General features: G+C 31.2%; 2 protein-coding genes and 1 non-coding gene across 3 annotated transcripts; 1 reads left to right on the plus strand and 2 right to left on the minus strand.

The window, feature by feature from the left end:
* The first annotated feature begins 8,393 nt into the window (after positions 1-8,393).
* LOC135791049 (farnesol dehydrogenase-like) lies at positions 8,394-9,807 on the plus strand. The gene is made up of 2 exons (XM_065301364.1): positions 8,394-8,596; positions 8,657-9,807. Exons 1-2 carry the CDS (start codon positions 8,501-8,503, stop codon positions 9,050-9,052), a joined length of 492 nt encoding a protein of 163 aa, XP_065157436.1. The 5' UTR covers positions 8,394-8,500; the 3' UTR covers positions 9,053-9,807.
* A 3,474-nt stretch (positions 9,808-13,281) lies between these two features.
* LOC135791443 (U2 spliceosomal RNA) lies at positions 13,282-13,470 on the minus strand. Its single transcript, XR_010548045.1, has one exon. It is a non-coding gene; the product is annotated as a U2 spliceosomal RNA (small nuclear RNA).
* A 2,813-nt stretch (positions 13,471-16,283) lies between these two features.
* Positions 16,284-17,102, minus strand: LOC135790875 (putative gustatory receptor 28a). Its single transcript, XM_065301161.1, has 2 exons — positions 16,695-17,102; positions 16,284-16,637 (listed from the first exon to the last, which is right to left on the minus strand). Exons 1-2 carry the CDS (start codon positions 17,100-17,102, stop codon positions 16,284-16,286), a joined length of 762 nt encoding a protein of 253 aa, XP_065157233.1.
* Positions 17,103-24,519: the final 7,417 nt, after the last annotated feature.

The raw sequence follows: 24,519 nt of genomic DNA on the forward strand, positions 1-24,519 counted from the left end.
AGTTAAACCATAGATATCGTTGAAGATGTCAACAAGATCAGAACAATCGCTGTGTAATTTTATAAAATCATCAATATTCTTTGGTCCCAGTGTAAGAACATTGCCCTGAGGGATTAATAAACCATTCAAAATGCGGAAACGTTTCCAGATTGCATTTATAATTAAAACTTTAACAAATTCACTAATCTGTTGATTGTACGTTGACCAGGGCACTCCCAAATAGAACCATAGTTCATTTGTCCATGGACCATCATCCAGACTGCCATACCAATAATAATCAACACCAAGCATAAAGATAAAAATAAAATTAACTAGAAACATTCCCAGGGGGATATATTTTATCTCTGCTGGTTTAACCTTAAAGATTTGTTGTAGATTAAAATCAATATCATTAAAAGAATCAAAAAGATTCTGTACTAAATCTCGTTTTACATTTAGTGTTATTATGATGTGAATGTAACAAAATAAACTGACAAGTGGTACCAACCAAACATCATCTACTACAAGTGATATGATATCAAAATAAATCCAAATTATTTGTCGAAATATAGCAAATGTACATAAGAGTATACAGACGATGGGTATGTACAACACAATGCGAAAACGTTTTTTGTTTTGTTGATAGAATGGCATTACACCAAGCCATGATGAAAGCAGAAGGAATATACGTATGTTTTCAGCGAACATTGTTGGTAACAAATGGGGTCGATAGAGAAACGCAATATCAAAATAATTTATTATTTAGAGACATCAACAACAATATTAATTAAGTTTGTTTCATTGGATATTGATGAATTGCGTACAAAACCTTTAATTAATTAATGTATTATGTTGCATACTTCATTCATAGATGGCAAAAGTACAAATTTTTTAATTAGTTAATTTAATGAATACTACACGTTTTATTTATTTGATCCTTGTGAAAACTGTACAATAACAATTATATAAGTAGTGATCAAGTTGATAAAAGTAAATAACATTGAAAAGTCCACTTTAAAGAACCCAGCGGCTGTGAACTGAGGACATCTACCGGTTGCTTGTTCACCTAAAATCAGTAGCTTTTCCCTCATTGCAGGAATATTGTTGTAGCGTTGAACAGCCTTGAATGCTAATGTAATAGATATTTTCCCTTCATCAGTAACTTGTTTACACATTGATGCAAATCCAATGATTTGTATCTACAAATTTATACAGTGTTTAATGCAAATGTCATTTGTTTTTACTCTTTTGTTCTAGACATAGTATGTGTCAATTCTATCAATAAGATTCGCAATTTTATTTTAAGAAATTAATTATATAAAGAACTATTTAACTATAACTATGATTGAATCTCAATGCTAACTTTTATCCTATAGAAAAGGGCTGTCTTTAGGGTTTACCCGGCAATTATTTAAACTTTTCTCGATGTAAAAACCATCCTTAGACTTTAACGAACATTTTAAAAAAAGAATTAGCCAAATTGGTCTAGACGTTGTTGAGTTATGCGCATACCAACAAAATTTGCGATTCATTTTTATAATATAGATATGTTGAATTAATGCTTAAATTCTTTCGATTTTCTGAATACTTACTGTATAATAAATAGCCCACATAGCAACTAGATAAGTAAAACCATCAATGAAGCTAATCAACATAGAACACATCCTTAAAATATAAAGAATTGTCTGTATAACTGACAATAACATATTCCAGCCATAAATGTGATTGAAACTATCAACGAGATCACATAATTTGCGATGCATTTTGATGTATTGCTCAATTTTTCTTTGTCCAACAAAAATATCAGTTGCATCCATACCAACTGTCATGTTATTATACAAACGGAATCTTTCAAGAATTGCATGAACGATGATGATTTTTAAGAACTCAATGAAGTTAATATTGTAGCAACTAAGAGTATCCCCAAAATAATGAATCATGTGCTCAATTATCTGATGATTCTGCCCAAAGAACCAAAAGTCTATAAAGTTCATTGCAAAGAAAAGCACATTAATTGCTATGAAACTTCCTGCTAGGTATTTTGGAGAAGACACAATGATACCATGCAATTTTTGGAAATCACGATCCACTTCATTGCAGGTATCAAATAAATGTTTTATACTGTCGAGACGGAGAAAATTTAAGTTGATCATCATTTGTACACACATACAAACATTTACAATGGGTTGAAGTATGTGCACAAAGGTTAATTCAGGAATATCAGCAAAGAGGAAAGCGTGAATACTGCCACTTATCATTGCTGTCAATGTAATTGTAATGAATATGATTGGAATACCTGCACAAATGTAAAATGTTTTTTTCTTGCGTTGGTAAAATGGCATAATGCCTAAAATGGCGGATACTTGGAGAAAAAGGGAAATATCATCGGCCAACATGGCTGATAGTTATTTTACAAATGTGGAGGTAACGTATAATTGCGTACGGAGAAAGTAATAATTATTTATGTTCTCATTAACTTAATATGTATTACAGGTAATGATTAATTACAATTTTAGTCATAATGAAATTTTTGGTTATTACTAAACATAACATTACATCATATTAATACACTAAACAAAGTTTTTTGTGTTTTAGAGAGAAGAAAACAATATAACCTCACTTTTTACCCTTTTATGTTGATTGACAGGTAGATAACCCAATATACTTGAATTAATAAATTGTTAGGTTATGAATCAATTGCACTGACAGTCACATTTAGAATTCTGTGAAAATTGTACGAAAACAATTACATATGTAGCGATTAAATTAACAAATGTGAATAACATGGAATAATCCACGTTGAAGAAACCAGCTGCTTTATATTGAGGACATCTTGCGGTTGCCTCCTGAGCCAAAACCAACAACTTTTCATTCATACCAGGGTCATTATTATGGAAAGAAATAGCTTCATATGAGAGCGTTATTGTTGCTTTGCCTTCATCTACTACTTTTTCACACATTGAAGCTAAGACAACTGTTTGAATCTGAAACATTAAAGAATCTATAAAATAAAAATAAATCGCAAAATCTGTTGGTAAGCGCATAACTCAACAACACCTAGACCAATTTGGCCAATTCTTTTTTTAAATGTTAGTTAAAGTCCAAGGATGGTCTTTACGGAGAGAGAAATTTAAATAATTGCCGGGAAAACCCTAAAGACAGCCCTTTTCTATAAGATAAAAGTTGGCATTGAGATTCAATCATAGTTATAGTAAAATAGTTACATCCGAGATGGCGCCCTAAAGTGCATTATTAGCAATTATTTATATAATTAATTTCTTTAAAATAAAATTGTGAATCTTATTGATAGAATTGACATATACTATGTCTAGAACAAGAGAGTAGTCTCGTGCAAAAGCGAGTATATTAATAAAATTACTATTAATGATTATAATGCTTAGTTGACTTACAATTGCATAAATCGACCACATCCAAACAAACCATAACAAAGATGGATCAGAGCTTCGATGTAACAATATCATACACAACCTTAAAATGTACATTATTGTCTGCACCATTGAGATTAAAATATTAAATCCATAAATATCGTTGAAAATCCCAACAAGAGCACAACATTTACGATGTAATTTTAAGAATTCCTCAATTGTTCTTTGATTTACCAACTTGCTTTCTCCCTGAATATTTAATAAACCATTCAAAACACGAAATCGGTTTAAAGTGGCTTTTATAATCAACAGTTTGACAAATTCACTTGTATGAAGATTATAGACTGACCATGGTACACCAGCGTAGAATATTACTTGATCCAACCAGATAACACTTCCATACAAAATATAATCAAAAATAGACATAATAACAAACAAGGAATTTAGTAGAAAAACACCTAAAGTTACATGTTTTATTAGTGGTACTTTGACGTGGAAAGTTTTCTGTAAGTTTAAATCGATTTCGTTGAAAGTGTCAAACAGTTTTTGCACAGTGGTTATTTTGGAATTAACAATAAATACGGTTTGAACGTAGAATAAACAATTAACTAAAGGTTGCATCCAAACATCTAGGAATTCAATGTTTTTGAGATGTTTGTAACTCCATAAAATATATCCAAATATTGCTAAGGTGCATAGTGTGGTACATATAATTGGAAGTAACAATAATCTACGAAATTGTTGGTTTGCCCTTTGGTAAAATGGAAAAACTCCAAGATATGAAGAAATTTTTATGGGTAAAATGATGTTTTCCGCTAACATTTCTTTGCTGGTCGCTTGCTTGATAGAAGTAGAAGTCTAAAGTGAAAATGCTTCTCAGTTAATTTAATTAATTAAGTTTTTTTACTTGTTTGGTAAACAATTTATAAGATCTTTCATATCTTTTCATTTTGATAACGTTTTATTCAAATATTTACATTCAAATCATTTTAATTATTTTTATTTTTTCTTATTTTGTGAAAATTGAACAAGAACAATAATATACGTTGTGATCAAATTAACAAATGTAAATATCATTGAAAAATCAACTTTGAAGAAACCAGCGGCTGTAAACTGAGGACATCTCGCGGATGATTGTTGTGATAAAATCAACAATTTCTCTCTCATTGCAGCAATATTATTAAAACGTTGAAGTGCTTTAAATCCTAAAGTTATAGAAACTTTTCCTTCATCAGCCACTTTTTCACAAATTGTTGCAAATGCAATTATTTGTATCTGAAAATAATATTTGTTTGTGTAAAATAATTTTTACAAATTTATCTAAAACTTACTGTATAATAAACTGTCCACATTGTCACTAAACAAATATAAAAGTTAACATCGTAATTCATATAAAACGAACACATTCTGAGAATAAACACAATTGTCTGTATAACCGACAATAACATATTCCAACCATAAATATGATTGAAACTATCAACGAGATCACATAATTTGCGATGCATCTTGATGTACTGTTCAATTTTTCTTTGCCCAACGAAAATATCACTTGCATCCATACCAATTGTCATATTATTATACAAACGGAATCTTTTTAAAATAGAATAAACAATGAGGATCTTCAAAAACTCGATGAAGTTGATATTGTAGCTGCTGAAGGCGTCTCCACAATAAAACATAATATGCTCGTAAGGCGAATGGTTATATCCATATAAACAAAAGTCCAATGTGTACATCGAAAGAAAAACGATGTTTAAAGCTATATAGCTCAATGTAATATACTTCAGTGGATTGACTGTGATCTTATGCAATTTTTGAAAATCTTGATCAATTTCGTTGAATGTGCCAAATAAGTGTTTTATACTGTCGAGACGTAGAAAATTCAAGTTGATCATCATCTGCACATTCATGCATACATTTAGAATTGGTTGGATTGTATTTACAACGACGTTGTCATCATCTTCTGAAATAAGATATTCGTGATATGTATCGCATATCAATGCTGTAGTGGTAATTATTATGAGCACAACTGGCAGGGGTGGAAATATACGAAAATCGTTTTTCTTATGTTGATAGTGTGGCATTATGCCTAAAATTGTTGATGCCCGGAGGAATATGTGTATGTCTTCGGCTAACATGTTGGAAAGCTTTGTTCCTAATGGCGTAGAATGTTTTTTATATGTTTCTGAATCATATTGGTTATTTACTGTAATAATTGTGAACATTTGTCCAATTTTATTCTAATTTGTTAATGCATTATTCATAAAGTTGTTTTCTTGTTTTCTTTATTACATGAAATACAATTGTAAGCTTATTAATTAGCGATAATGGATTCTATGATGTAATTGTTATACAAAGTTACAGTATGGTAAACATCAGATATAAGATACTATTAGATACAAACAGGTACTATCACTATAAGTTCAACAGTACATCAGTCTCTTTCATCCTTTGCTTACTTAGGTTGATAAAATACAATAAAGAAGTACTTATTTGAATTAACATTGTTAAAAAATAATTCTATTGCCTTCCCTTGTCGTTATTGACTAACATTCACAGGTGGCCACAGTCCACATTTTCTGGCGTCTCATCTTCTCCCACTATTTAATGCGGGTTAGATAAGGTACAGATAGGATACAGAAGTGCAGCGTGCAATGCACTGCGCTCTCAGTTGTGCCTGAATCGTCTATGATTAAGAACAGCCATAATAACAAACAAGGAATTTAGTAGAAAAACACCTAAAGTTATGTGTTTCATTACTGGTACTTTGATGTTTTTTCGTGGGTAGAATGGAATAAGTTCAAGAAAAGAAGAGATGTTTATAGGAAATCAGATATTATTAGCAAACATTTCTTTTGCTTGGTAGAAATACAATTCTAAAATCCACATGTTTTTCAGTTCATTTGTTAATTAATAAATATGTTTAATTAGTTCCTTGGTAAACAATTTGTAATTCTAATATTTTTCCATTTTGATAACTTTTTATTCCATATTTACATAAAAACCATTGTATTAGTTTTCTTTTTTTGCACTTTGTGTAAACTGAATAAGAACAATTATATATGTTGTGATCAAATTAACAAACGTAAATATCATGGAAAAATCAACTTTGAAGAAACCAGCCGCTGTAAACTGAGGACTTCTTGCTGAAGTTTGTTGAGATAAAATCAACAATTTCTCTCTCATTGCAGGAATATTATTGTAACGCTGAAGTGCTTTAAATCCTAAAGTTATAGAGACTTTTCCTTCATCTGCGACTTTTTCACAAATTGTTGCAAATGCAATGATTTGAATCTGCAAATAATATTTGTTTTTATAAAGTAAATTTTACGAATTTAACTAAAACTTACTGTGTAATAAACTGCCCACATTGTCACTAAACCAATATAAAAATTAACATCGTAATTCATGTAAAACGCGCACATCCTTAGAATAAACACAATTGTCTGTATAACCGATAATAACATATTCCAACCATAAATGTGATTGAAACTATCAACGAGATCACATAATTTGCGATGCATTTTGATATACTGTTCGATTTTTCTTTGCCCAACAAAAATATCACTTGCATCCATACCAATTGTCATATTATTATACAAACGGAATCGTTTTAAGATAGAATAAACAATGAGAATCTTCAAAAACTCGATGAAGTTGATATTGTAGCTGCTGAATGCGTCTCCACAATAAAACATAGCAAGCTCGTATATAGCATGGTAATAGCCATATAAACAAAAATCGAGTGTGTACATGGAAATAAAAAGAATATTTAAGACTATATAGCTCACCAAAATATATTTCAGCGGGTGGACTGTGATTTTATGTAACTTTTGAAAATCTTGATCAATTTCATTAAAAGTATCAAATAAATGTTTTATGCTGTCGAGACGTAGAAAATTCAAATTGATCATCATTTGTACATTCATGCACACATTTAGGAGTGGCTGGACTATATGTATAATGGCGCTGTCCCCTGCTTTATGAAATTCATAATACGCACTACATATCATCGCTGAGGTTGTAATAATTATAAGAACAACTGGGAGGAATGGAAATATTCGAAAATCCTTTTTCTTAGGTCTGTAATGAGGCATTATGCCTAAAATTGTAGACGCTCGGAGAAAAATGAGAATATCTTTGGCTAACATGTTGGATAGGTATGTGCCTAATAACGTTGAATGTTTTTTAATATATGTTTCTGAGACGTATTTGTTATTTGCAGTAATTATTATGTTTGTCCAATTTTAACCTAATTTGTTAATGTAATATTCATAATATTCACGTTGTTTCTGGCATTTATGACCCTAAATACAATTGTCAGCTTATTAATTAGCGATAATGAAGTGTAAGATGTAATTGTTATGAAAAGTTGAAGTATGGTAAACAGTAGATATAAGATAAGAGTTGTTTCTCTTCCTGTTCCTTGCCCCTTACTTCTTTCCATTCATAAGATAAAGATGTTTTTATTAACATTAAATTAGCGGAAAAAACTTCTATTTAGTCTCCGCCTTACACCATTCAAGGGTCCACAGTTGCACTACCGCGCGCATCCATCAACGTAATTCCTAGCGACTTGTCTACCCCCACTACTTTATGCGGGTTAAGCGCAAGTCTAAAAGAGAAGCGTGCAATGCGTTCTGCGCTCAGTCGTGGTTATGTCGTCCAGTTATCCAGTTGCAGGTCTCTAGATTTTCACTTCTCCTTTTCTCTTAGCAATCGTATCGTTCTAGGTTCTTCCTACTATTCCTATTTTGTACAATTTGCTTCGAGTATATTAGATATACTAAAAATTACGTAGCTATTGCCTAATAATTTTGTCACGAATACTTGCATACCTGTTTTAAGAAGTATTTGCAAAAATATAAATAAAAAAGTAGTTTAGCTATACTAGCACATCATTGCGTTACATAATATTTAATTAAATATGACCTTCAACTCACTAGAAGGCCAGGTAGCCTCACAACAAACAAAGCTAACTAATATTATAAATTTGTAATGCGTGTTCCAAGTTTAGAAATACATAGTTACCAGTATTCACATGCCTAGAAATGAGTTAGTATCAATCGTACACGCAAACACACCAGACATAATTTTGTGCATTTTTTAAAAACAAAAAACGAAAAAAAATTAAAATGGAACGTTGGGTTGGTAAAGTAGCAATTGTAACCGGTGCTAGTTCCGGGATTGGTGAATCCATCGCTGAAAAATTAGTAAAAGCAGGAGTTTTGGTAAATATTTCCATAATAATCAATAACTATTGCAATAATCATTCAATCATATATAAACAGGTAGTTGGTTTAGCTCGACGTGTCGAAAACATCGAAGCAAACGCAAAAAAACTCGCAACTTGCAAAGGTAAACTCTACGCGATGAAATGCGACATGACCAAAGAGGAAGACATCATCAACGTTTTTCAATGGACAACAAAGAACGTCAGCTTGGTCCATATCCTAGTAAACAACGCCGGTGGTAATCCAGGAACAACTCTCATCGATGGTGACGCCAGTCGTTGGAGACAATGTTTCGAAACAAACATAATTGGACTTCTCACTGCGACACGCGAAGCGATTAAAATCATGCGTGACAATAACATCGAAGGACAAATTGTCAATATCAGCAGTGTACTAGCTCATTCCAATTGGTATTTTCCAACTATTAATGCGTTCGATGATGGATTCGTCTAAGTTTTTGAGGGCTAGTGAAGTGGCTGATACTGTTATGTATATTATAAGCACTCCACCGAATGTTCATATAAGTGAGATGATTGTTAGACCACGAGATTCTGCAACTCATTAAAAAAAAAAATGGTTGTTTGTAAAGTAGGTTTACGATCGAGATGTTTACGTGATAACGTCTTATTGGTGATATAAGTTTTGTTTGTTGCAATTGTTGTAACACTTCACTTGCACTTCACATTTTGTTTTACTGTTAGGCTTTTGTTTTTATCGGCCGATAAAAAGTTTGTAGTGTGCGGGGAGCCTAAGGTTATAACGAGAGGGGGGTATACCTGCGATCGGCCTCGTGAGGCCTCGCGACACAGTTTCTGAACAGTCACCCGACTAAAACGATTTTAAAGACGTTATCACGTCAAAAAGGGAGAAAATACAATTTACTTAGATTATAGAGAATATTTGTTATCAGGGTGGATGAAAAAAATTGCATATTGCGAATTATACTAAAAAATACAATAATATAAACATTTTTTGCACGCCACTGGTTTAAATGACAGTTTTTGTGAAGTTTTTTTGCTCAAAAATGACTTTAACGTCATCTACAATTAAATTACATAACTATAACTTATGATAAAATTACCTTCGCAATTTTCATCTCTTATTTTTCACTCTTTAAGTTATAATTTTAATAGAAAATTGCAAGAATAAAGATTGTTTAAAAACAAGAACCACGCAAGTTACAATAAAATATATACATTAATTTTTTTAATATTAGTTTATTCTGTATTGTTGAGATATTTGAATATATACAATCATATAGGCAGTGATTAAATTAACAAACATAAATAACATGGAATAATTAATTCTAAAGAATCCGCAAGCAGAAAATTGTGGCCGTCTTGCACTAGCTTGTTTAACTAGAATAAACAGCTTTTTATTAATAATAGGATTATTGTAATGTTGGTTAATAGCTTTGTATGACAATATTATTGTTTTATTTCCTTCGTTGACTACTTTTTCACACATTGTAGCTATCATTGCAAATAAAAACTAAAAAATAAATAAAAATAAATGAACAACTTTTGAGATCTAATCAAAAATATACTCACTCCTGAATTAATTGTCCACATCAAAACAAACCCAATGAAAACCTCATCATTAGCCTGATGCACTAATAAAAAGCACAATCTTAAAGAATATCCAAGTGTTTGAATCATTGATATCAACATATTGAAACCATAAATGTCGTTGAAAATTTCTACTAAGTCACAACAACTTGCATGCACTGAAATATAATAATCAACGGTTTTTACTGAAGAAATAATTGTTTCCTTTTGCAGTTGATTATTACAAACTCGAAATCGTAGTTGAATTGCTTTTATTATTAAATATTTCGTATATTCAGCGATTTGAATGTTGTACACAGACCATGGATCGCTTGAATAGAAACAAAAATGATGAAGCCAGTTACCTGAATCTGCATAGAAGTATAAATCAGCTGCATTCATGAACATCACCATGAAATGTACAAGTAATAATCCAACTGTTACGTATTTTAGCTTTGGTGATTCTACTTTAAGATTTTCTTGTAAATTTGCATCAATTTCATTGAGTGTGTCGAATAATCTTTGCACTTTGGGCAGTTTTATATTAACAGTGGTAATTGTCTGGATATAAAATACCCAATTGATCAAGGGTTGCACCCAAACATCTAAAATGTCAATTTCGTCGAAATGTTTATAATTCCAATAAATTTGTCTTATATTAGTAAGTGTACACCAGGTTGCAAAGATAACTGGTAGAAATAATAAAGTGCAGAATTTTTTCTTCTCTCTTTTGTAAAATGGTAAAATACCAAGCCAAGAAGTAAGATTTAATATTATTGATATGTTTTCAGCCAGCATATTTTAAAATAATTATAGTAATATACAGAAAATCAAACTTCATTGTTGATACAAGTTTGTTTTACGATTAAATAGTGGGAGTTTTGTATTTTGTTTAAAACTAGGGTAATTACTAAAGAATTACTGGTTTAAAGCTGCAAAAACAACAATGGACTCAACTACTTGTATTATTATTATTATTATTATTATGATTATTATTATTGTAAAACGCATTAATATATGATTTGTCGACCGACTTTCTCTCTGCAACCGTTTAACCATTTTTTTTACTTTCGTTCTGAGTAATTAACCGTGAAATATAAGTTTTCTTTACTTTTTTCATTATTTCTATTTATTTGTCTGTGAAAATTGTATGAAAAAAATCACATATGTTGTGATCAAGTTTACAAACGTAAACAACATGGAATAATCCACACTGAAGAAACCAGCAGCGGTAAACTGTGGACATCTTGCCTTTGCTTGCTGTGCCAAAATAAACATCTTCTGTTTTATTGCGGGTATTTTGTTATAACGATTCAGCGCTTTATACGACAGAATTATTGTTAAGTTTCCTTCGTAGACAACTTTTTCGCACATTGTTGCAATCACTACACACCGATACTAAAAAAGCAAATTATTATTTTTTTCAATTCTCAGCAATTTTTTTGAAGTTAATTGCTATTTTACTTACAGTTGAATTAATCGTCCACATTGCAGCAAATCCAGTCGTAACTGGATCATCTCTTACATATAACAGTAAGAAACACAATCGTAACACATACATTATTGTTTGCATCATCGAGACCAACATATTAAAACCATAAATGTCATTAAAAAGTACCACCAAATCACAACAGTTTCTATGTAATCTTATGTAATCATCCACTGTGTTCTGTCCAAGAAATAATCCTCCGTTATTTTGGTCTAATAAGCTATTACAAGCTTTAAATCTCAATAAAATTGCTTTTATGAATAAAAATTTAATAAGTTCGGTTGTTTGAATATTATAAACAGTCCATGGACCACCTGAATAGAAACAGAAATGCTGTAACCAGGTACCATCATCTGCATAGAAATAATAATCGACTCCATACATTATTAAAATCATTAAATTTGGCATAAAGATAAGGAAAGGAACGTATTTAATTTTGGGTGGTTGTACTTTTAAATTTTTTTGTAAGTCAGAATCTATTTGGTTGAAAGTATCGAAGAATTTCTGTACGCTGTTGAGTTTTACATGAACAAGGACTACGTTTTGTACGTAAAGAAACCAATTGACAAATGGTTGTATCCAAACATTCAAAGGATCAATTACCATATTTTCATAGTACCAATTAATTTGCCAAATTATTGCGAGTGTACACCAGACGATTAAGATAATTGGCATATATAGTAATCTACGAAATATTTTTTTCTTCCTGTCGTAAAATGGTAAATTACCAAACCATGAAGATATAAACATTATTATAGATATGTTGTTAGCCAGCATTGTGTCAAACAACTGTTTACTTAATTGTATTGTTTGCCTTTATTCATATGCTAGTTAATTAATTATCTATGAAATTTTTGTTTTTAACATAATCATTGAAGTGAATTTTTATGTTGAGAAAAAATAGAGACGTTATGAAGTACTGTTTTCATAAAATGTTTGTTGTAATGTTGTTGATGTTTTTGTTAACTTTATTATTTTGTAAAAATTGTATGAAAACAATTACATAATTTGTGATTAAATTAATTAATGTGAACAACATTGAGTTGTTTACACAAGAAAATTCCGCAGCAGTAAACAGGACATATCATGTGGTTGCCTGCGACACTAAAATAAAGTACTTTTTTTTTACTTTCACCTATAAAGTGGCAGTTTTTCCACGGTTATTAAAAGTGGTACTTTATATTCAGATAGCCAGCCAAGCCGTATGTAATAGTATACAGTGTTTCCAACTCTCAAAAATATTTATCCCTAAAGTTGGTGACAAAATTCTGATGTTTTCCCCCTAAAAAATACATAAATATAAATTCATAATGATTTAGAAATAATATATTGTAATATGTTGTAAAATGTTTTTATTGAAAGTTATTTAACACATTAAATATTTCATCTTCATCTGAAGATTCAGATTTTTTAAAATCATACATGTTAACATTAAATAAATTTAACATTTTAATGGATGGATTAAAAGTTACACAAGATCCATCATTTCGATTTAATGTAAATCGGACCATCAGGATGCTTTGCAAGTTACTATTAGTATATTAAGTAACAAGTGGCTAAACGAGTGCATTACGGAAGAGATTGATTCAGAGCGAATATAGCGCGGGTTAGTAAAGTTAGGAAATGTGATTGCTTTTAATTGTTATTAAATGTGGGCCGATCTCGGAGGTACTGCAATACCGAGCCAACCCGTGATGTGAGTGGAGCAAGCCCCTAACTCTCATCCATGTCCAAAAATCAGTTTAATATACTGGACCCGCATGCGGGTCGTATCAGATATTAAGCTGATAAGAACAGATACTACACTTTGATCTTAGCCGGAGCCGAGAAGCGATAACAAATTTTGGATACCTGCACATCTAAATACAAATCCAATGAGGTTTCTACCTGAGAAATTATTCACTGCCCTCTCTGAACAGAATAAGTAGGTAACACATATCCCCACCCCCTTAAAAAAGTGTTGATATGTAATTTGAAGATAAGACAAAGGATATTAATAATAAAAATTTCTGAAATATCACTAGCGGTTAAAAATACTGATCAAAAGCTGGAAAAGCAATTATGGACGGGACTAATTGCGTTTTTATTATTATTGTTGTTGTTATTATTATTATTATTACTGGCTGACCCGGCAAACTTTGTTCTGCCTTGCTTTTCACGTGCAATTTCTTGTTCTTCTTCAGTCCTTTCATTCGCAATCCTTTGAATCCTAGTTGCATTACGGTTTTGTCGGATAAGATTTGATCGTTTTGGTCGCTGCATGGGAGGCTACGAAGCATCGCACAAAGAAGAGACGGAGAAAACTCGTTTAGTAGGTATCTTCCAAAAAAAGTCTTCACTTCAAAAAGTATTAAAAAAAGTATCCTACACTTACTATGTCCTATTCAAACAAACACATCAACCGGGCAACTTCAACCAACACGTACACACACACGCAGGTCTATGCTTAGGGGGAAGCTACGAATCGCACAAAGAGGAGACGTTATTAGTGTGCTCTTTTTCTCCCGTAGGCTAAACCATATAAGCGAATATGTTTGTTTCCTTTTAGTGTCGTTTAGTGTTCTCTAAAAAAGTTTTCACTTCAAAAAGTATCCTAGTAACCTTCTCCAAACAAAAACATCAACCGGTCAACTTCAACCCACACGTACACACATACACACGTCTATGCTACGAAGCATCGCACAAAGGGAGACGGGGATAATAGAAAACTTTGTACCTATTTGTGTTCTCTTATTCTCCCGCAAGATAATCCATATACGCAAATATGTTTGTCTCTTTTTAGTGTCGTTTAGTGCCCTTTTAAAAAAGTTTTCACTTCAAAAAGTATCCTATTACCTTCTCCTGGCCCTAAGCTACCTCTCCACCAATTTTTAGCTAAATTGGATTAGCCGTTCTTTAGTTATAAAGGAGTTAACCAACACGACTTTCTTTTATATATATAGATTATTATTATAGTTTAATGCATCACCAGTATATGATATTTCAAAAAACTATTGTAAATAGCTCATAACATACACATTATAAATACAAAAATATTTCAATTTAAGAAGCATACTTTCTCAGTGCTCATATTAACTATATCAACGGCTTTTAGACACAAAAAGAGGTACTTTATATACAGACGGCCAAGACGTACATAATATTTAGCCATGCCGTCCATAATATTCATTATCTCTATCATTACTACTGTTTATTTGTCTGTGAAAATTGTATGAAAAAAATCACATATGTAGTGATCAAGTTCACAAACGTAAACAACATGGAATAATCCACACTGAAGAAACCAGCAGCCGTAAATTGTGGACATCTTGCCTTAGCTTGCTGTGCCAATATAAACATCTTCTCTTTTATTGCGGGTATTTTGTTATAACGATCCAGCGCTTTATACGCCAGAGTTATAGTTAAATCCCCTTCGTAGACAACTTTTTCGCACATTGTTGCAATCATCACACATTGAAACTAAAAACAATAATTATTTATTTATAAAATATATTTATTAAAATAATTTGTGATTTTTCTTGGATTTTACAATTTGTTTGAGAGTTTAACATGTTTCGCCCTGTGGGCATCATCAGAGGATGCCTTCTGATGAAACATGTTAAACCCTCAAACAAATTGTAAAATCCAAGAAAAATCACAAATTATTTTAATAAATATATTTTATAAATTTCTACCATGGATTACGTATTCAACTTAGAAAATAATAAAATTATTTATTCTATTCAATTTTTGCATATTTTACTTACAGTTGAATTAATCGTCCACATCACAACAAATCCAGTCGTAACAGGATCATCAGTTACATACAGCAGTAAGAAACACAATCGTAACACATACATTATTGTTTGCATCATCGAGACCAACATATTAAAACCATAAATGTCATTAAAAAGTACAACTAAATCACAACAGTTTCGATGTAATGTTATGTAATCATCAACTGTGCTTTGCCCAAGAAATAATCCTCCATTATTTTGGTCTAATAAATTATTACAAGCTTTAAATCTCAATAAAATAGCTTTAATGAATAAATATTTAATAAGTTCGGTTGTTTGAATATTATAAACTGACCAAGGACCACTTGAATAGAAACAGAAATGATGTAACCAGCTACCAAGATCTGCATAGAAGTAATAATCGACTCCATTCATTATCAAAATAATCAAATTTGGTACAAAGATAAGAAGAGGAACATATTTAATTTTGGGTGGTTGTACTTTTAAATTTTTTTGTAAGTCAGAATCAATTTGGTTGAAAGTATCAAACATTTTCTGCACGCTGTTGAGTTTTACATGGACAATTACAACGTTTTGTACGTAAAGAAACCAATTAACAAATGGTTGTATCCAAACGTCCAAAGGTTCAATTTTGTCCATATTTTTATAGTTCCAATCAATTTGCCAAATTATTGCAAGGGAACACCAGATGATGAAGATAATAGGCATGTACAATAATCTACGAAATAATTTTTTCTTCCGGTCGTAAAATGGTAAAATTCCAAGCCATGAAGATATAAACATTATTATCGATATGTTTTCAGCCAGCATTGTGTCAAACAACTGATTACTTTATAGCAGTGTTTACGTCTTTTAATATTCAAGATAATTAATTATCATTATTATTATTAATTTTTTTGTTTTTAACGTAATTATTGAAGTGAATTTTCATGTTGAGAATAATTTAGAGGTAATGAAGTATTATTTTCTAAAATATTTGTTTTAATTTTGCTGGCACTATTATTTTGTGAAAACTGTATGAAAACAATCACATAGTTTGTGATTAAGTTAACAAATGTGAACAACATTGAGTTGTCTACGCTGAAGAATCCAGCGGCTGTAAACTGAGGACATCTTGCGGCCGTCTGCTGAGATAAAATAAACAACTTTTGCTTCATCACTGGCATGTTACTGTAATGATAAAGTGCTTTGTATGATAGTGTTATAGTTTTGTCTGCTTCGTATACCACTTTTTGACACATTGCAGCCACTATTATACATTGTATCTACAAAATTATTATACTAACATATTATATATTTATTTAAACGGTATAAATACTTACAATTGCATTAAATGTCCACATTAAAACGAAAGCTATGAATATAAATTGTGGGGCATATAATACTGCTAGACACAATCGTAAAACGTAGATAATTGTTTGAAACATGGAGATTAACATGTTCAAACCATAAATTTCGTTGAATAGTGCCACCAAGTCGCACAAATTTTTATGTAATGTGATATACTGATCAATGTCAAATGTAGGCTTCCCAATATACGATACTTCTATGTTTTGTTCTAGTAAGCTATTGAAAGCTTCAAATCTTTGCAAAGTCGCTTTAATAAACAAGAATTTAACAAATTCACCAACGTGAATATTGTAGATAACCCAAGGACTTGAAGAATAGAAAATAACATGGTGATACCAAGGACCCACTTGTGAATTATAAAAGAAATCCAGCAATACCATTATAGCCACTTCTAAATTTACAATTATTATACCAAAATAAGCATATTTGAGCTTTGGTATTTTCACGTTTAAGTTTTTCTGTAAATCAAAATCAATTTTGTTGAAAGTGTTAAAAAGCTTTTGCACAGTGGTTATTTTCACATTCACTATAAATATGCTTTGGAAATAAAACAACCAATTTACAATTGTTTGAAGAAAGCCATCTATACGTTCCAGCAGATTCGGCAATTCAATGAAAATTTGCCAAATATGCGCAAATGTTGTACAGATGAGGAAAATAATTGGCAGAAATAAACGACGATAGAATTGTTTTTTGTTTGTGTCGTAAACTGGTAATATTCCAAGCCAGGAACATAATTTTATTATTAGAGATATGTTTTCGGCGAGCATTGTTTATGGTAACTGTTTGTTTCAAATTAATAAGTTACTTTTTTATTGAACTGTTCATGTTAATTAATTACTTCGGATATTTATCTTTTTATTAATAGGGAATTGTATAAGAGATATTTTCTTTGGATAATATTTCCAACGTTTTAAACTTATGAAACAAAATAAACAAAATTATATCTTTAATTAACTTATTAGAACGCTAGATGGCGTTGAATCTTAATTCGAATCATATTCAACGCCATCTGGTGTTTACTTTACTCAAACTTTTGAGACTTTTGAAAACAAGTGATTTTTTGTGTCCTATTATTCTTAGGAATATCCTAGAAAATACATGTACAAAATTTCATGAAGATCGGTTGAGTAGTTTCCACGTGAAAGCGTAACAAACAAATAAACAGGCAAAAAAACTCACTTTTGCATTTAAATTATTAAAGATCTTCATGTCACGCAAATTAATAATTTCATTGTTATAAAAACGTTTCATTGTATCTTAATATCTCACATTTATTGATGTATATGTCAAAATATTAATTAACTTATAATTGTATTATTTTGTATTACATTTTCACATGCATTGCAATTACCACTTTGAGAAAATTGTATAATAACAATACAATAAGTGGTTATCAAGTTTATAAACGTAAACAACATGGCTATATCAACATAGAAGAACCCAGCAGCCGAAAATCGCGGACTTCTTGCAGTTGCTTGCTGCGCGAGCACAAAAAACTTTTCTTTCATACCAGGTACATTCCCATATCGATACAGAGCACCGTACGCAAGTGTCATTGTCTTCTTTCCTTCATTTACCACTTTTTCACACACTACTGCAATAACCACACCTTGAGTCTACAAAACAAAATGATTTAGAAGGTTATGTACAATGCGCATGCGCAATAGCTTACAATCGCATACAACATCCACAACAAAATAAACCATAATATCGTACGATCGGAATTTTTCTCAATCAATACAATACACATTCGTATTATATACATGACACTCTGACAGACTGAAATCAACACCTCTAAACCGAAAATATTGTTGAAAAGCTCCACAAGATCACAACAATCACGATGTAGTTTGATACAATGTTCAACTGATTTCTTCCCAGGGAATATTTTACCCGTTTTACTATCTAGAAAGATATTAAGGACATGGAAACGTTTTTGAATTGCTCTCACCAATAAAGCTCTGATGAATTCACTTAAATGAATGTTGTAGATGCACCACGGTGCACTTGAATAATAAACTACAAGACTCAGACGAGGTGCATTATATTCGTATAAAAAATAATCCACGAGATTCATTGTCACATAGAGTACATTCACGGTCAAAACACCCAAACTAATTAATTTCAGCGTTGGTGGCTCCAACTTGAGGTTATGTTGTATGTCATAGTCAATTTCGTTGAAAGTATCAAATAATTTTTGTATGCCTGTTATTTGCCTGTTTACATTGATCACGATTAATATGTAATAACAGCAGTTGACAATTGGTTGAAGCCAAACGTGTTGAAAGTCAGTTCTTGCTTTCGTGTCATATTTATATTTTATGCGTAAACCAATTGCGCATGCGCACCAGGTTGTGAGAATAATCGGCATGAATAGTACTCGACGGAATTGTTTCTTCTTTTTGTCGTAGAAGGGCATTATGCCTATCCATGATGAAATGTTTAGAAATATTAATATATCGTCAGCTAACATTCTTTTAGTGGAGTTGTTTTCTTGATGAAGTTGTTTTTCCAATTGATTCTAATTGTGAATCAACATCAATTTCATTAAATATTTTTTAATTTCACACCTGTAGGTACTAGGTACTGATATTATCATAAATGTAAGTGTTGGTAATTACTAATTAATTTTGAATATTTACAATATCAAGTCTACAATTGAATATAAGCTACGTATTCTTGATCTTTTTCAAAGGGAAATAATGTTGAACAACATATTTTTCCACTTCCACCTTTAAAGAGCTAATTTTTCCAAGGTTTTGAGATACAAAAGTGGCTTTCGTCGTCCGTGTCTAAAGTACTTTAGTCTTTAGCTTTAGTCTTAGGGCGGAGCTGGCGCCTGCGCATTTCCTTTCGGAACAGCACAAGATCATTTATAACCTCACATTTTCCAGTAGTATTCAAGCAAATTTCGAAAATTTAAAATACAAAAGTTTATGTACAAAAACCACAACATCGAAATAGAAAGAAAGTAAAAAAATATTGTAAGCATCACGTGACTAAACGTTGTTAAACACTTGATAGATTAAACGCTTGATACTTAATATACTATTACGCATAGACAGAATCCCTACTAATATTATAAATGCGAATGTCCTGATGTTTATCATGCTTTCACGCAAAAACTACTTAACAGATCATCATGAAAATTTGTACACATATTCTTAGTGGTCCCCGAAAGGTTATAGGCTACTTTTTATTTAATAAAAAAAAATATTTTTTAAATAAAATAAAGAAATTGTTTAGTTAATAATACCTCTGCATCTGGTTATTTGACTAGTTTAACGTCATCTAGCATTCCAGCAATGAAGCTCAAACCTAAGTACTATAGTACCATCATACTGTATTACCGACAGCTACGTCAACATCAAATCCAATTGACTACCCTATGGAGACTGTACACTATACTTCCATAGACTATACTTTCAGCCATTTTAAACTTCCCGCCATTCTACTTCATTGTTACTTCTTCTGTGACTACGGACGCGTACGGAAGCAACTTCATTGATTTCTAATATTTATTTGATGGATTCAACGCGAGCGAAGCCGCGGGATAAAGCTAGTACAGAATAAAACTTTATTTTTTTTAACATCTAAATACATATTTTATAAATATCTAATTAAATACATTGTAGATAATAAAATATAACCTAAACATTTTTTGTAGTGACATTTTGTAGTCCATTTTCACATCCATTTGTATTCCCACTTTGTGAAAATTGTATAATAACAATAACATAAGTAGTAATCAAGTTAACAAATGTAAATAACATTGAAAAATCAACACTAAAGAATCCAGCGGCTGTAAACTGTGGACATCTCGCAGTCGCTTGCTGTGCCAAAACAAAAAGCTTTTCTTTCATCGAAGGAACATTTCCATAACGATACAGAGCTTTATAAGAAAGTGTTATAGTTCTTTTTCCTTCATCCACCACTTTTTCGCACATAGTAGCCACTACAACACCTTGAACCTACAAACAAAATCATAGATGTATAGTATACATTTATGCGCATGCGTGGTAGCGCATACAACAGCATATGAAGTCCGCATTAAAACAAACCAAAACATTCTAGCATCCGAAGTAATCAATAAAAAACACAATCGCAGAATATACATAAATGTTTGCATGATGGACACTAAAATTTCTAATCCGAATAAATCGTTAAAAATGGCCACCAGTTCACAACAATCCCGATGTGTTTTGATACAATGGTCTATAGATATTTGCCCAGGAAATAAATAATCTGTTTTCGCATCCAAAAAATTATTAAAAACACGGAAACGTTTTTGAATTGCCGTTGATAATAACATTTTAATAAATTCACTTATGTGAATGTTGTAGATACCCCACGGTGCACTTGTATAGTAAATAAAGTGAGTATATAAAGTTGCATCAAACTCATATAAAACAAAATCCGCCACATTTATCGCCACGAATATGAAATTCACAAAAAATGCACCCAGAGCAACACAATTTAATACTGGCGGTTTTGTATTAAAATTGTTTTGTAAATCAGAGTCGATTTCGTTAAAAGTGTCAAAAAACTTTTGTAATATAGTTATTTTTAGGTTTACGTTTACTACAATAAGTATATAATAGCACCAACAGATCAACGGATGCAACCAAACATGTTGCAGATCAATAACCGGTGATATTTCATATTTTTTAATTATCCGCGTAACTATCGCGATTGAACACCAGGTTGATAAAATAATCGGCGTGAATAATTTCCGGCGAAAACATTTTTTATTTCTGTCGTAAAAAGGCATAATGCCAAGCCATGAAGAAATATTTAGAAAAATGATTAAATTTTCAGCCAACATTATTGTGACTTGAACTTGGAAATGGTGAAAATTTTTATCAGGTGTTTTGTAACACCTGGCTTCAATTAATTATCCAAAGTAATCAACTATATTGATGTTTATATTAAATGTTTGTATAATGTTGTATAATTACTAATTAAAATACTTACGAATGGTTGTAAACAATTGATTGCAATTTGCATAAAGCGTAGTTTCCAGTGAGTTTTCGCCATGATCATAATCACAACATGCATTAACCTCAAAATATAAAACACCATATGCACGTACATCAAGAGTAAAGTCCATCCAAATACAGAATTGAATAAATCAATGGCGTCGTATATACAGTCGGCCATCTTGGTCACACTATACACATAGTCAGGTGTCAAATTGTTACGAATATCCAATGCATTTGTATTAATTTTTTCCATGCGTAATTTGATAGAATAAAGTAAAATTATTATAAAGTGTACGATAACATTGTACAAATATTTGCAGGTTATGTCAAGAGCTAATATGTACGTAAACTTAGCTTGGAATAAATATAAAATGGTGGATAGCACTAACAAAATGGTTGCCACACCGCTAGTCAGTATAAACACAAGACGTACGTTTGAAATTACAACTTCTGATTTACTTCCACACAGTTTATCGAATTTCACAAAACGATCAAACATAGTTTGTAGTTGTTTGATTTTTATAATATGTGTAGACATTGCAAAGTTTATAACAATCATGTTCATAAGAATCACTTGCAGTAGTTTAGTCATGGCATCATTGTACAACGCGGAAATGACGTTTATGTCAGTACCTACTAATACATAGGCAGCCGTTATTACACAGAATAAAAAGAAATGAAATGCAAAAATGACGCGGCGTGGTGTAAAAACGCCATTACACACAGGCGGTAATAATCCAAGAATTGTACAATTCATGATGAACCATTTGAGGTTATCATACACCGCCATTTTAATTTCGCACTGAAAAATTTAACAGGTTGCGGTAAACTGAATAAAATATTAACTGAACAAAAAAGAGCGATTGATCAATAAATGCTAACGTTGCCAGCTTGTTTTATGATGAATGACAAACTGACACCTTAAACTAATGATGAAAATGTGTTATTATTGTTGACTTTATGAATGAACCCATAAATCATACATAATTTATATATTTACATGTTTAATGAAAAAGGCTATCAAATTTAAGTTCAAGAAAAACATTAATTACTAGAAGTATAGGTGTAGATATAATGATTAGATCGTTAAAATAAATTATTAAGTAATTTCACAAAAGCTGTCCGATGGCAACTGACATAGCAATAAAATGGAGGACAGTTTCATAATGTAACTGTTAGTATTACAAGATATTTTGTGATTAAAAGCTATGTTATTTTAGTATATATTATGTAACAGAATAAACAATTATATAAATTAAACTAAGCATTGAGTGTTGTTTCATTTTGTACTCTAGTTGAATTGCCAATGTTAGAGGTATTTCCACTTTGCGAAAATTGAATAATAACAATAACATACGTCGTAATCAAATTGACAAAAGTAAACAACATTGAAAAGTCAACACTGAAGAATCCTGCGGCTGTAAACTGTGGACATCTCGCGGTTGCCTGCTGAGCTAGGATGAATAGCTTTTCTCTAATGGCGGGAACGTTGCTATAACGATACAGAGCTTTGTATGAAAGTGTTATCGTTTTCTTTCCTTCATCGACCACTTTTTCACACATTGTCGCCACAACAACTCCTTGAACCTACAAAAATATAAATTATTAGTATATTTTCATCATATTACACCTAAAAACAAAAATATTTTCTTCAAATTTAACAAATTTAAGGTTATGTTAGGTTAAATTTTAGGTTAGGATCATGTAACTTACAATAGCATTAATCATCCAGATCAGTACAAGCCAAATCATTGTAGGTTCATAACTTTCACCTATCAAAATGATACCAAGCCGTAAAAAGTACATAACTATGTGAATCATAGACATTAACATGTGTAAACCAAAGATATCATTGAAAATGACAACAAGATCGCAACATTTACGATGTAATTGAATATGTTCATCAATTGCTCTTTTCCCTACGCATAAGACATCAGCGTCCACGTCAAGAATTCGATTAAAAACACGGAAACGTTTAAGAATGGCGTTTACAATTAAAACTTTCGTAAATTCACTTATGTGGAAGTTGTATATTGCCCAAGGTGATCCTAAATAGAACTGAATATGCTTAAAAACAGAAGCTGGATATCCATAAATAAAATTGTCGATTATATTCATGCCCAAAAAGACAAAATTGACTAAAACTGCACTTAAAGTTATGAATTTTAGTTTTGGTGGTTCGATTTTTAGTCTTTCTTGTAGGGTAGTATCAATTTCATTAATAGTATCAAAGAATTTTTGAACGCTGTTTACTTTAGCATTAACTTTGATAACGATTAGAACGTAAGATATTAAATTAATCGCCATGTGAATGAAAACATTTCGGAAAACAATTGCACCAGACTCGTTGTATTTTCGTATTATTCGCGTAAGCATTGCAAATGTACACAGAGTTATAAAAATGATTGGCGTGAATAAAACGCGTCGAAAACATTTCTTTTTTCGGTTGTAGAAGGGTAATATACCAAGAAATGAGGAAATGTTTATGAAAATGATGGTGTTTTCCGCTAACATTATAGTAAACAACTGTTGATCGATACCCGATGAAAGAAACAGTAAAATTCATTACTTAATTTAATACTATCCATAAACATGTAGAAAATAACTTATTTAAGTAATTACTGATTATTAGTGATCTGCCCTGTCTGTTGACGGTAATAGTACGTACTACTCATACTACACGCCATCTAGGATCAAATAACGTAACTAATACTATAATTTATGTCGTATACAAACTTTCAACCCCCATTTCACCCCTTTTAAGTTATGTTTTGTTGTAAAAAGGTAGTCTATGTCTCTTTCCACGGTTTAA

Source organism: Atheta coriaria, unplaced genomic scaffold (genome assembly GCF_025399875.1).
Source record: "Atheta coriaria isolate IRGN ID8LTWV9N9 unplaced genomic scaffold, Caltech_Dcor_3.1 hic_scaffold_4_pilon, whole genome shotgun sequence".
Lineage (NCBI taxonomy): Eukaryota > Metazoa > Arthropoda > Insecta > Coleoptera > Staphylinidae > Dalotia > Dalotia coriaria.